The sequence below is a fragment of the Trichosurus vulpecula genome, chromosome 8, assembly GCF_011100635.1.
Source record: "Trichosurus vulpecula isolate mTriVul1 chromosome 8, mTriVul1.pri, whole genome shotgun sequence".
Classification (NCBI taxonomy): Eukaryota; Metazoa; Chordata; class Mammalia; order Diprotodontia; family Phalangeridae; genus Trichosurus; species Trichosurus vulpecula.
This window is the reverse complement of record NC_050580.1, coordinates 193779744-193794841: the sequence shown is the minus strand read 5'-3', so window position 1 is coordinate 193794841 and position 15098 is coordinate 193779744. Positions and strand designations below refer to the sequence as shown.

At 35.8% G+C, this 15098-nt stretch overlaps 1 protein-coding gene across 2 annotated transcripts in view; it reads right to left on the bottom strand.

The window, feature by feature from the left end:
- Window positions 1-515: 515 nt before the first annotated feature.
- The window catches only part of EIF2AK4 (eukaryotic translation initiation factor 2 alpha kinase 4), a gene marked incomplete at its 3' end in the record, with an annotated part of 99644 nt that continues 85061 nt past the window's right edge, over window positions 516-15098 (bottom strand). For both annotated transcript variants that reach the window (XM_036735291.1, XM_036735292.1), the window contains 9 exon segments: window positions 516-584; window positions 5541-5638; window positions 6390-6448; window positions 7650-7762; window positions 9340-9426; window positions 12213-12341; window positions 12864-12971; window positions 13121-13255; window positions 13872-14036. In XM_036735291.1, coding sequence (XP_036591186.1) covers window positions 516-584; window positions 5541-5638; window positions 6390-6448; window positions 7650-7762; window positions 9340-9426; window positions 12213-12341; window positions 12864-12971; window positions 13121-13255; window positions 13872-14036 — 963 coding nt within the window.

Below are 15098 nucleotides of genomic sequence, written 5' to 3'. Positions count from 1 at the left end.
TGGTCAGCTTAACTGATTATTGGTATTATATACTGTCACCAAAGACTGAACTTGAAAATCGCTATTCGAGTCTGTGGGATGCTGTTACATTTGGAAATGAAATAAATGTGAACTGTGTGAAGAGGAGACTTTTGCTCTGGGGCCCAAAACGAATAAATTGTAATCCTCCCCTTCCCCGCCCCAAAGGGAACTGATTCTAATACATGTACGTATGTAGACTTAAGATTTAAAGGCCCACTGAGAAAATTTCAGAAACAAAATGGAGATTTTCTGAGGATGTTATAATTTTTTCCATTTTCGGGTTAGGGGAGGGGGGAAGGAAAGGAAAAAACCTTTTTCTTTTTTATATCCCCGCCCCTCCCAAGCCTTCACATTTTCTGTGTGGTCTCATGCTCTAATTTTGCATAAGGCTGACCTCAGTGAAAATCACGTAAGAATACAAAATGTTTATATTGAGCTAAAAACTAAGCTCTGAGAATTTTGCTCTTACAAAAATATCAAAGGAAAAGACTTACAGCTAAAATTTCAATTTCACTGCTCTTATGGTGAAGGTTGGCAAGGGCAGTTTGGAGTCTTGTTTGCACCTACAAGAAGAGATTACTGAATTCAGAACCTGTGGAAGCAAGACATCCTCCTGTTTCTCTGCAAACCAAACATGGTAGGGGTTCTTAATCTGGGGTCTATGAACTTTTTTTGACATTTTAATTTTTATTTTTTCTCAAGTACATGTAAACAAAAAAATTTTTAAGTTTTTAAAAAATTTTAGTTCTCTCCCTCTGTTCCTCCCTCCCTGAGAAGGCAAGTAATTTGATATAGATTATACCTGTGTAGTCATTACCCATGTTACAAAAGAAAATGCAGACCAAAAAATCCAGAATAGTGCTTCAATCTGTATTCAGACTCCATCAGTTCTTTCTCTGGAGGGGGCTAGCATTTCTCACCATAAGTCCTTTGGAATTGTTTTGTATCATTGTATTGCTAAGAATAGCTAAAGCATTCACAGTTGGGCACGTAATTTGGCAAAATGGCTCCTAATAATTGCTTTAATTCCATCTTCATTAGAGGTGAATTCACTCTTTATATTTTGATACTGGTAATTTGGTTTTTTTAATTAAACTAATCAATGATTTGTTTTACTGGTTTTTTCCTTAAAACTAGCTCTTAGTTTTATTTATTAATTCAATGGTTTTCTTTCAACTGATTTATTAATCTCTTGGTTTCAGGATTTCCAATTTGGTGTTTAATTGGGGATTTTTAATCAGTTCTTTTTCTAGTTTTATTTTAGTTGTATGCTCTTTCCCAATTTTATTGATGTAAGCATTTAGAGATACAAATTTTCTCCTAAGTACTGTTTTGGCTGCATCCCATAAATTTTGGTATGTCTGTCTGTTTTCATTCTCTTTAATGAAATTACTTATTGTTTCTATGATTTGCTCTTCCACCCAGCTCTGGTCTTTTCATCAGGAATGCTTGAAAGTCTTCTATTTTATTAATATCCATTTTTTCCCCTGAAGAATTATACTCAGTTTTGCTGAATAGGTTATTTCTGGTTGTAATCCTGGCTCCTTTGCCTTCCAGAATATCATATTTCAAACTGATCCTTTAATGTGGAGGCTGCTAAATCTTGTGTGATCCTGCTTATGGCTTCACAATATTTGAATTGTTTCTTTCTGGCTACTTGGAGTATCTTCTCTTTGACCTGGGAGCTCTGGATTTTGGCAGTAATATTTTGGGAGTTTTCATTTTGGGATCTCTTTCAGGAGGTTAACTTGCAAATTCTTTCAATTTCTATTTTACCTTCTGGTTCTAAGATATCAGGGCAGTTTTTCTTAATAATTTCTTGAAATATGATGTCTAGTGACCAGATGCAAAGTGAAGTCAGGAGAACATTGTACACAGTGGCAGCAATACCATATGATGATCAACTGTGAATGATTTAGCTGTTCTTAGCAATACAATGATCTAAGACATTTTCAGAGGACTCATGATGAAAAATGCTATCCATATCCAGAAAAAGAATTGATGGAATCTGAATGTGTATCAAAGTATACTATTTTGCACTTTATTTTTTTTCTTGTCCCCCTCCCCAAACAGTTTTGCTCTGTTTCTTTTTTTACAACATGACTAGTACGCACATATATAGTCTATCAAATTGCTTACTGTCATGAGGGGAGGAGGTGAGGAAGGGAGGGAGCAAATTTGGAACTCAAAAATTTTTTAACATTTTTATTTAAAGTTTTGAGTTCCAAATTCTATCCCTCCCTCTCTCCTCTGAGAGAGTAAGCAATCAGATATAGGTTATACATATGAAATTATGTAAAATATTTCCATATTAGTCATTTAGTACAAGATGACTTGAATAAAAGAAAAAAAATGAAAGAAAGTGAAAAGTAGCATGCTTTAGTCTGCATTCAATCAATATCACTTCTTTCTTGGGAGGTGGATAGTATGCTTCATCATTAGTCCTTTGGGACTGTCTCGGAACATTGTAATGCTGAGAACAGCCAAGTCGTTCATAATTCTTCATTGAACAGTATTGCTGCTACTATATACAACATTCTCCTGGTTCTGCTCACTTTATCAGTTCATGTAAAGTCTTTCCAGGTTTTTCTGAAATCATCCTGCTTGTCATTATAGCACGATAATACTCCATTACAATCATATACCACAGCTTGTTTAGCCAGTCCCCAATTGATGCAGATCCCTTTGATTTCCAATTCTTATCCACCACAGAAAGAGCTGCTATAAATAGTTTTGTACAAGTAGGTCCTTTTCCCCTTTTTTGGATGTCTTTGGGATATAGACCTCAGAGTGGTATTGTTGTATCAAGGTATGCACAGTTTTATAGCCCTTTGGGCACAGTTCCAAATTGCTTTTCAGAATGGTTGGATCAGTTCACAACTCAACTAACAAGGCATTAGTGTTTCAGTTTTCTGACATCTGACATTTTCCCTTTTTGTCATATTAGCCACTCTGATAGGTGTGAAGTCGTACCCCAGTTGTTTTAATTTGCATTTCTCTGATGAATAGTAATTTAGAGCATTTATTCATATGATTATAGCTTTGATTTCTTTGTCTGAAAACTGTCTGTTCACGTCCTTTGACCATTTATCAACTGGGGAATGACTTGTATTTTTATAAATTTGACTCAGTTCTCTATATATTTGAGAAATAAGGGCTTTATCAGAGATACTTAATGGCAAAATTCCCCCCCCCGCCCAGTTTTCTGTTTTTCTTATAATTTTGGTTGCATTGGTTTTATACAATCAAAATTATTTTATATTTTGTAATTCTCTCTATATCTTCTTTGGTCCTAAATTCTTCCCTTATCCATAAATCTGAGAGATAAACTATTCCTTGCTCTCTTAATTTGCTTATGGTATCACCCTTTATGTGTAAATCATGTGCCCATTTTGACCTTATCTTGGTGTGAGATGTTGGTCTATACCTATACCTAGGAACTCAAAATTAAAAAGAAAAACGAATGTTAGAGATTGTCTTTACATATAATTGGGAAAAATAAAATACTCTATTAAAAAAAAAGAAATACAATATCTAGCCTCTTTTTGTGATCACAGCTTTCAGGTAGTAAAATAATTCTTAAATTATCTCTCCTTGAACTATTTTCCAGGTCAGTTGCTTTTCCAATGAAGTATTTCACATTTTCTTCTATTTTTTAATTCTTTTGATTTTGTTTTATTGTTTCTTAATGTCTCCATGGAGTCATTAGCTTACACTTTCCCAATTCTAATTTTTAAGGAATTATTTTCTTTAGTGAGCTTTTGTACCTTTTTCCAACTGGCCAATTTTGTTTCTTAAAGTGTTATTTTCTTCAACATTTTTCTGTGCCTATTTTACCAAGCTATTGAGTCTCTTTCCATAATTTTCTTGCATTACTCTCATTTCTTTTCCTAATTTTTCCCATACCTCTCTTATTTGATTTTTAAATTCCTTTTTGAGCCCTTCCAGGAATTCTTTTTGGGCCTGTAACCAATTCATATTTTTCTTTGAGGCTTTGCATTTAGCTGCTTTGACATGGTTGTCATCTTTTGGGTTTGTGTCCTCAGTTTCTCTGTCACCGTTGTAACTTGTTGCAGTTAGGTTCATTTTTGTTGTTTGCTCATTTTTCCAGCCTATTTTTTGACTTTTAATTTTATGTTAAAGTTGGGCTATCCTCCTAGAGTGGCGGGGGCACTTAAAGGCTTCAGGCCTTTCTTGTTACTTCAGAGCTAGCTCTGTGCTCTGTAGATTTTTTTGGTGTTTGCAAGGTGGCATGATCTAAGGAGAGGTGTGGTCACTACTCTCCTCATCTGTATTCTGGTCTTTACACAGGAAGGGATCTTGTTCCCCTATAGCCACCTGTGCTAGCACCCTTCTAGCCCTGTGACCAGGTCCCCCACTCTCTTGCAACTACAATTCCTACTGCTCCCCTCTGTCTTGGAATTGAGATCAGGGTCACAAGGTCCCTTGGTCACCTGTTTAGCAACCTTCTCTTCTTGCTACTTAGTTCTTAAATCCAACCAGGCTCAATGGTGATGGCAGCTCATGACACCCATGTCAGTGGTTAACTGAAGACATAGAACATGAATACTGGGTTCCAGTAGAATAGTGCTCTAAATGATTTTAGTACTAAACTAATTGTAATAAAAGGAAGAAAGCAACAGCAGTCAGCAAGGGAGTATTACAGATGGATGTGGCAGAGAACACTTGATAAACTAGTTAGTACTCAATGATCTAAGCAAACAGAAATGCTTACAGACGTACTGCCATACGTGAACTCTGTCAATTCATACAGGAGGCAGAATATAACTGGAAAAATCATTGCACTTGGGAGTCAGGAGAGGGCTGGATTCAAATTCCAGCTCTAAACTCAACAGTTATGAGAAATCAGTAGAACTTTGGTTTCCTCATCTGTAAAATGGACACCTACTTCACAGGGTTGTTGTGAGGGAAGAATTTTGTAGACCTTCTAAGTGCTATATAAATCTGAACTGTTGTTCACATTTAATTCCACTATGCCTTTCTGTCCCCAGTTAAGCTAATGTCCATGCTCATTCCTGCTTCTTGCATATGCCTTTGATCTGAAACACTCTCTTCACCTATTCAGATCTTCCAAGGCCCATCCCTTTTCACTGAGCAAGGTTAGAACATTTGTGTTTAGATTCTTTAAATAGGAGCCAAAAATGCATAAGGAATTGTTGCCTTTGCCTGTTTAACTTACTAGTAGACAGGTCACTAACATAGTGATTTAAATATTCACAAAGCTCTTTCCTTATCACAACCCTGTCTGGTAAGCATTGAAAATATTATTATCCCTGTTTACAGATGAGGATGCTGAAGAACAGAGAGGATAAGTGATTTAGTTATGGTTATACAGGTAAGTTTTTCTTAACTTGCTGAGTTTCAGAAGCATCCTAAGCTTTGGAGGTAGGAAGAAAAGGTGTTATGCTTTTAGCAGAGTTTCCACATTTATTTCCTCTCATTATTTACATTCTCCCAAAGATAAAAGACTGGAAAGCTAAAAAAGCGTCAGTGCATACCTGAGTTTCATACCGCCGCCTGGTGCTGGCTGATAGCTTCTCTGGGGCTATAACACTCACATTAGGAACAACTGTTGCTCCGTGTATTTCAAATAAACCTAAAAGAGAATTTCAAAGTAGCTTTATTCGTCTCCACTAAGTGCACAAGAAGGTGAAATACAAATAAATAGAAAACTGACCAAAGACTATATTTGTTTATAGTTACAAACTTAAAGACAATATCGAAGTGAAATCTTCTAAAACCTAATAACCTGTCAGATTTCACTGATGCTGGTACAGAGTCAATGCTGACAAAATTTGACCTAACTTGTATGTAGTTCTATAGAAGCTTAGAAACCCAAATAGCTTCTCTTTGACCTAAATGGGGAAAATTGATGGTATTTAACTCAAATATTCTCTTTTGATTTTACAGAAAACTATTTACATATTAAATTATAGATTTAATTGTTATTCATTTGTGAGGTGGGGAGGATTTAGAATAGAATTGTCTATAAGTGTTCTGTGGGTCAAACTGAGGCGCAGAGAGCTTAAACTCTGCCTAAACTACATAAGTTGTTAGAACAGTTAGGGTTAGCACCCAGGTATATGACATCTAGTCTAATAGTCTGTATACTAAAGGATACTCTTTCTAGGCCAGAGGTTTCAAAGGACAGTAAAACTAATCAAGTAAACTCCACTTTACAGAACAATCTTTTGGAGAAGTTAAAACTGCTTTAATTTTTTGGGGGGTGGGGGAGGGTATTATTAGGAGTTAGCCAAAATCATAGTATAAGCATTGCAAAGCAAACACAGTATCTACCAAGTCAGACACCACAACTACTTTGTTCAGTCTGTAATTAGTAGTAATACCTGAAGCATTAGAAAATGACCCCTTCAGATTTTGCCCTGCAAGATTATCGGAAGCTTCTCTAAAAACAAGCAAACAACAACAACAGTTAGAAAAGTAGCCAAGAAGGCAAAAGCATTCGACATCAATGGAAGTAACAGTCACTTTTCCCACTACAGAAATGCTTTTCCCTTTACCATTAACGTATAAACTCGCATCAATTTTTAGTCAAGAGTAAGTGAAAAAAGGACATAGCATGTCATTTCAAGTGAACTTAAAGAGAAAATACTCCAATTTGTTCAGCTGGATTTTAAAATCCTGGCTTGGCATAAGATGCTAATTTCAATTAACTCTAATAGAAATTCTTTCTGCTTCCTTCACAATACTAGGAAATACTAGTAACAGCATACCCCATCTCATATCTTGGAGGATGCCTATAGGAGAACAGTTTGGTAAATAAAGTCAGTTTTCTCAAAGGTGTGAATGGATGTTCTTTCAAAAAAGCAAATGAATTAAGTTTAAAGCCTCTGAAATATTCAATAGCCTTATATCTTAGGAATAAAGGGAAGTATTCATATTTTATTGATTAATAAAGCAAGCAATTTACATTAAAGATTTAAAATCCTCCGCCACAACTAAATATCACCTGGCATCACGTTTTAATAGTCTCTTGCCAACTTCTTTTAAGTAGTTGACTATTTCTTATTTATTCCTAGTCCCTTGGCTTTTAGTTGTCTGTTACCAAGTGACTTCAGTAACATTACACTGTCACTGCAAAAATTCAGTGCTGAATGCAAGATAGAAACTATTTCTTTGAGGAAGAACCAGATTTAAAAAAAAGGAAAGGATAAATGGGAGAAACTACTATGGTAGAAATGGGCAGAATGGGATTGAAATTAAAAATCCCATGCATATTAAAATAATTTTAGAGGTTTTCCCATTAGATTTAAATAATTTAATACGAGAGTTTACAAACAGATCAGATTGCAGAAAAATATTGACAGGCAGACCCCTGGTCTTACAGATACCTTAAGAATGACAAAATAGATATTGGGGAGCTAATGTATGTGACTAAAGATCAAGAGGAAGGCATGTCCCAAAATATTATAAATTGTCTCATCAAATTACTTCCAGAACTTTCCAAAAGGAACAGAATACATCCATCAAAATCTATTTTGATTGAGCATCACTCTGAAAGAAGGCTCAGAGTGGCCTAATTTAAAAACCAATCTGGGTGTTACACTTATGGAAGCATTTGCATTTACTAGCTTCTATTAGATTACCTGATATTTTTTTCATCACAGACTTTGGTCCTCAGTTTCTGTGCCATGTGATCCACAAGGTCAGATTCTAGTACTCGTTTCTCTGTCTGCCTTTCCTTCTCAAAGGATTTGACCTTATAAGAAGAAATGGAACACAAGTAGATAAGTTGCAGATTTCTGAAGCCAAAAAGTACAATCAATATGAGTTGTAGAAACACTAAGTAACGGCCAACACTAGAATGGTTTTGTCTTACAGACAATATAAAATGATGTCCTTCACTCTGTGTCCCAATAAGGTTAAGGAACAAAACAGCTGGGGATATTTATAAAGCACTTAGCACAGTACCTAGTGTGTATAGGTGCTTAATAAATGCTTTGCTTTTCTTTCCCTTCCATTCATTTTCCACACTAAGCAGTTATGTCACTCTGAAGAAACTCAAACAGTATTCTGCAAGAATCAGTACTTGGCCCTGTATTACTTAACATTTTCAATAATAACTATGATGAGAGAATAGCATGATTATTGTTATGTTTGGGTGATGAGTAATGAGAGGAATCATCAGCTTTTTGATTCAAAATGAACCTTTTATATTAAAGAAGTAGACAAGATCAAGAATGATAAACAAATACAAAGATGATATTGTTCCACCATAGTATAACAAATGATTTAGGTGTGATGTTAGAGATGAGGGTGAATCAGATGATTTCATCCTTTCCATACCAAACATTAAGTCTGTATGATATGTAGATGTAGCTACACTGTAATTCTTAGGCATCTGTAACGTGTATACACTCTAGTTTTAAGTTTCTGGGATATAGGAAATTATCCATATTATAATTTCTGAATTTGCTTTAAAAGCTTGTCTGTGCCTCCAGAAGACTCAGTCAGACTAGAGAAAGCAGGGGAAGTAAGGTGTGTTAGCCTTTGCACTGGTTAGTTCCCTTGTCTGGACTGTCCTTCCTCCTTACCTCTGCCTCTTAGGATCCCTTATTTCCTACAAAACATTGCTCAAGCCCCATTTTATACATAAAGCTTTTCCTGATCCCTCCCAGCTGCAAATTCCTTCTGCCCTCCCCCTGATTTGTCTTGTATATACTTATTTATATATGTGTCTCCCTGATAGAATTTAAGCTCCTTGAGGGCAAGGACTGTTTCATTTTTGTCTTTATATCCCATAGCCTAGCAGAGTGCCTGGCATATCGCAGGCACTTAATAAATGGTTGTTAATTGATCAAAATCTATGTTGTATATTATATTCCACAGTTCTGTTGTATCAGATTACAAATGCTAACTATTCCAAGTAGATGCTGAATTCATGCTTATTTTTTAGTCTTTTAAAAATAGTCAGAAATAAAGCAATAGCCATGAAATACAATAGATTTCCAAAAATGTCAAATAATCCAAAAATGTTGGCATAGCCAACCAGGTCAGTAGAACTTACTAGATCTTTCCTTGGAAAAGAATGAAAAGATAAAAGGAATGACAAAAAAAGTGATATCACAGGTAAAAGTATCTAAAAGGATTCGGATCTAGATCAATTTTTTTTGAGGTATTTCCTCTGGCAAGTACACTATTTCAAAGTGACAGGTAGAGTATAGTGGATTCCAAACTCTATCAAGCAAAGTGCCTGTCCTGCCAGAAAGTGTCTCACAGTCATGCATAGGTTAAGAAATCTGATCACAACTCCACATAATTCCCTAGAATCTTTACCTTTACATGGTTTCCCTCCTTGTCAGAAACAAGAGCCACGTAAGTGATTTCATGATGTCTGCAATACTCCTGCAATTCCTCTTGAGACTGAAACAATAAATAGTAAAAGGCAGTATAAAACACATACCTCAAGTCTTTGATCGATTAAGCAGGAAACATTGGACATGTTACTTGCTTTTATTCTGAAATGAATTACTAAACTTGTTGCTCCTCAGAGTGTAAAACATTCACCAATGAGAGGATCATTGGTCAGGAGGACAACTCTTTTGCTTTCTTAAAAATTAAAAAAATTGTAAATCTCTATTACTAATAGCTTGTTTTAAAAAGTTATATTAAATTTAACACAGTAGCACTAACACTGCCCTACTTGTCTGGGGTCCCTTTTGAACTTCTGCTTTCCCCTTATATTTAAAATGTTTCACTGACACTTTTTTCCTTTTGCATTACTATCACTGAGCTTCACTTTCCTTCAACTCTCCTCTTCCCAAAATAAAAGCCCTGTTTTGTAACAAATAAGTATAGTCAGGCAAGATAGATTCACACATGGGTCATTTCTGAAAGTCTATGCCTCACTCTGTACCTGTGGTGGTCCACCTTTCAGCTAAGCGGTAGGAAGAATGTTTCAATATCAGTCTTCTGAAGTCAAGACCGGTTGCTACACTGGTCAGTTCTTAAGAACTTGAAAGTTAATTTCCTTTACATTACTCTAGTCATTTTATAAAAACAGTTCTCCAGCTTCACTCTGCATCAGTTTCTACAGTTTCTCTGAATCCATCCTTTTCATTCTATTATATTCACATAGCATAATTTGTGGACTAATTCTCCAATTGATGGGCAACCACATTGTTTCCAATTCTTTCCTACAATAAAAGGTGCAGCTATAAATATTTTTGTACATAAGGGTACTTTCCCTCTCTCTTTAACCTCTTGAGAATATATACCTAGTAGTAGTATTGCTGGGTCTAAGGGCATCCTTTGCTTTTAGACACTGAGTAGTCTTTATTTTTACTGATGTTTTGAATGGGTGGAAACAGGAACTGTCACTAGAATTCATGGTGAGTTTCCAAAACCTGCCAACTCTAATAGAAGTTACCAAAATTACATTTTTTCTATATCAAGTGAAAAAACATGAGAAAAATAAAGGCAAACGAGAGGTGACATATAAAAATAGAAACAGCAACAAAAGCTAAAGAAGAATTGATGAGAAAGCTGGAAAACATTTTGTGCCCCGTCCCCCACAGATTTAAACTAGCACCTTAAACCACATACCACAATACATTCCAAATGGATATTCAAGTTAAATAAAAAAGGATACAGCTAAAAAAATGGAGGAAAATTGGTGGAGTTATCACTCACAATTATGGCTTTTGAGAGAATTTTCAAGCAAACAAAAATAGAAGAAATCATTTTAAAAAACTATAATATTTCAATTACATGAAATTGAAAAGCATAAACAACTTGATTGGGAAAAAAAATCAAACCACTGCATCAAATATCTTTGACAAGGGCTTGATATTTAATATATAGAGAGAACACAAATATGTAACACCAAAAACTATTCCTCAATAGATAAATGGTCAAAGAACATGAATATTACTTAAAGAACTTCAAACTATTAACAATTATATGAAAGACTGCTTCAAATCACTAATAATAAAAGAAGTGCAAATCAAAACAATTCTGAACTCTTACTTTACCCTTAGCAAATTGGCAAAATGAGAAGATGGAATGGGAGTAGTTGTAGGAAAACGCCAATACAATGACAATGAAACTGTGAATAGGTCCTATTATTCTGAATAGTAATTTGGAAGTGTATTTAAAATTTTCCGTAGCCTAAACCCAGGGATACACTATTAGTCACGGACCTTAAAGAGATCAAAGAGAGAAAGGTCTATGCCTATATGCCAAAAATATCCATAGCACTTTTTGTTGTAGCAAAGAACTGGAAACAAATTGGAGACACCCTTGGCTGATAGTGGTACATGAATGCAGCATATTAGTGCCCCGTAAGCTTTACCAAAGAGACAAGAACCAGAAAAACAATATACACAGTAACTACAACAATGCAAATGTAAAGAACAATAAGTGCTCTGTAATTATGACAGGGACAACTAGGTTGGCGCAGTGGATAGAGTGCAGACTCATCTTCCTGAATTCAAATCTGGCCTCAGAAACTCACTAGTTGTGTGATCCTGGGGAAGTCACTTAACCCTGTTTACCTCACTTTTCTCATCTGTAAAATGAGCTGGAGAAGGAATGGCAAATGATTCATATCCTTGCCAAGAAAACCCCAAATGGGCTCACAAACAGTTGGACACAACTGAACAACCACAAATTATGACAGTGTAGCCCCTGGAGACAAATTAGAAAGTGTACCTCTCTCTTCTCATTGCAGAGACTGGGGGATAGGAGTATTAAATGTGGCATATGCTATTACAGTTGATGTAATGACTGGTATTGCTTAACTTTTTTCTTTTAAAATCTTCGTTATAAGGGAAGGCATGCTGAGTAGAGAAGTGGGAGGAAGAATATTCAGAAATGAATATGATGTAAAAACAAAAGGTATCCATAAAAATAAAAATAAACTGGGATTAGCAGACACTTGAGCAATCTGCAAATAGTACTGAAGAGGGCCAGTTAATTATTTGAAGGTCTCCCTTTTAGAGGGTAAAAGTAGAATAGAGTTGTCAATATCTGTATGAAATGAGAAACCCAAGGTCAAAAGCCTCAAGCTCTCTAATGACAAGAGTTTTTAGGAAATAGATATAACTAGAAAGAAATATCATCTGGCAGTTTTATAAGGGAACGATAAAATTTGTCATTAATAAATTATTTTTCTGAACCTTCAATATGAAATGTCTTTTCCACCTTACCTGGGACCAGTCATACATGATTTCTGCTGCAATTCCTGCTGTCCAGAGTTTCTGGATGATATTGATGGCCCTTGACATGGACATCTGACCAACACTTACAACTAGTAAGTCACAAGAGCTTATTGTAACCTAGATCAGAAACAGAGACGTTTTATGCTTTGAGGAATCAGGATCTTAGGTTGTGCATATGGGAGCTAAGCTGTAGGGGAGGAGGTCACATTGATTTGAATACTAATTCCTTAACTAGTGTTCCACATTTGGGACTACAAACGCAAGAAGATTTGCAGAATTCTTTATTTCAAAATGACATACTCAAATTTTAGTCTGCTGGGGTTGGTTGGAAACTAAATGACACTCTTAACATCAAAAGGATGTTCCTTCCTTTTGGGAACCTACCTTTTTTCTTGTGTTTCAAAGCAAAAGGACAATTTAAAGCTTTGTAGCTCACATTTGCATTTGTGCACCAGTGTTAGTGAGTTAGAAGAGGCCATGCTATGAGGACGTTAATAGCTATCGTGAGTCAGATCCTAAATTTTCAGGCTACTGTTGCTTTATCTATAGTTCCTTATGAATTACTGCAAAACAGAAAAACACTGCTTTTTGAAATGAAGCAAATCCTTTAGGAAGGTAAAGGCAAGAGCCCAAACTTACTGGTTCTTCCATGTTGGTGACAGCTGCAGATATTTTATCTATAGCTATGCTGACTCCGATAGCAGAAGGAACTGGTCCCAGGGCTTGAGGGCCTCTAAATTGGGGGATCTAAGAAAACAACAGCACAGTCCTGTTGATGAGATGCAACCAACTATTCAACAGATACTGAACCGAATGTCTACCCCTTGTAAGATACCACACACAAACAGGACATCAGAAGTCCAAGAAAAAGTAATGTTTAAAGGGTGACTACTTACCAAATGGTCATATCTGCCACCAGCTGCAAGGATTTCAGGCACAATTTTTTGCCTTCGTTTGATGAATGCAACAAATTGGAAGATTACCCCATTGTGTTGCTGTACTTTATAAACGAGGCCCAAATTGACTGAGACCTACAAAGCCAAAAATCACAAATGTGTCAGGTAGAGAGCCTAAAAATGTAGAACGCGATGCTCAATGTATGTACCTACAACAGGCAGCAAGTTTTGCTATCATGCCTGTTTGACCCTACTATGCTAGATCACCATAATACTAAGTCAAAACAATCCAGAAGTCCCCTGACTGGTCTTGTACACTATTTGAATTAACAACTAATGTTGATATGATGCTTTAAAGTTTGCAAAGCACTTTTATACACATCATCCTATTTGAGTCTCACAACAACCCTATGAGGCAGTTGCTTCAGCTCTTCTCTTCATTTTACAGATGAGGCAACAGAAGTTGAGAGAAACTGAGAGGCTTGCCCAGGGTGGCCTGGCTACTAAGTGTCTGAGAAATAATTTGAACCTAGATTTTGAATTTTTATTTTTCCAGTGCTTCGTCTATAATGCCCCTCCTCACATAAAATCTTATTTTAAACCAAAGGTACTACTGTGCAACAGAAAACAAAAAACTAGGTTAGAAGAATTCTAGGGAAAACAATGACTTGCCAGAAGTAAATCAAATAAAGCTACTGTCTTGGGGCCATTATTACTAATACAAATCAGAAGGGTCAAACAGTTTGCAAACCTTTATGCCAAGCTTCTTCAGAAGTCCAACAACCTCCTCCAGATCTTTCATGCCATGTTTCACCAGCTGGGCAACACCTGTTTTTTGTTTTATAATTGAATTTATTGTTGTAGTTAGATCTTGTAAATCTCCCTTCTGCTCAATAAATTTGTAGAGTCGAAACAGCTGAAAAGTAAATGGCTTCGATTGAGCTTTCAATCAACAGTACTGGAAGAGCCATTAAGCATAGAATCTTGTGTGAACAATGAGACATTTAGGCTCTATTTTTACACCTTAGGTGGGAAGAAATTTTGTGAAAAGTCACAGACATAGTCTTACACATAGTATCTATTCAGGATGCTCCTTTACTGAGAGTTACAAAGCGCTACAGAGAGGATTGAAACACAGGTGCCTTCCCCATCTGGTCTATATTGTCAATTTAGACTAAGGAGGATTAGCACTTCCATAATGAAACTATGTTTTGTCCTACCCCTTTCCTACCCCTTTTCCCATCTTCCCCCCATTCTCTTCTTCAAACTTCACTTTCGGACTATAAGACCCAAAACTGGCTTTAGGCCAGTGGATGAGGAAATGGGTAAGAAGGGACTGACAAAACAAAAAAGACAGTATGAAATACTTCACTTTCATGTAAAGATTACTGCTTTCTTCTTATCTGAATAACTGGCCATAGTATCACATGATAAGAAATTGGAATTACAATTGGTTTAGCTCAATATTCTGCACAATCTGTGTAATCATTTTGACATTTTTATACAGAAACGGGTTCATATTCAAACTGGAAAATGACACTTGCTACAGTGTAGAATAAAGCCTGCTTTAAAGCTTTTAAAAACAATAGTATTAAACATTCTTAATGCATAGAGAAAAGGTTATTAAAAGTCCAAATCCAGTTCCAACATTTGTTCAGGTACTTGTGTTAAAAACAAAATTATTAACAAAAATCTTTTATTGACTTAAACATATTTCTCAATTTAACACATAACCTCGCCCCGCCTAAGACTCCATTCACCATCTTAAACCCAAAGTTGGTCTGGGATTCAGAAACCCTGTTTCTAAAACTGTTTAGCTGTGTGACCTTTACCAAATGGTTTCAATTTCTTCCTTTGTAAAATGAAGGGTTGGAGGAGCCAGTCTCTAAGTTCCCATCCAGCTCTAATGACTCCACATTTTAACCTTGCATTTGAACAGCTTTCTACTATTTGTGAATGGACAGAGATGAATGTATAT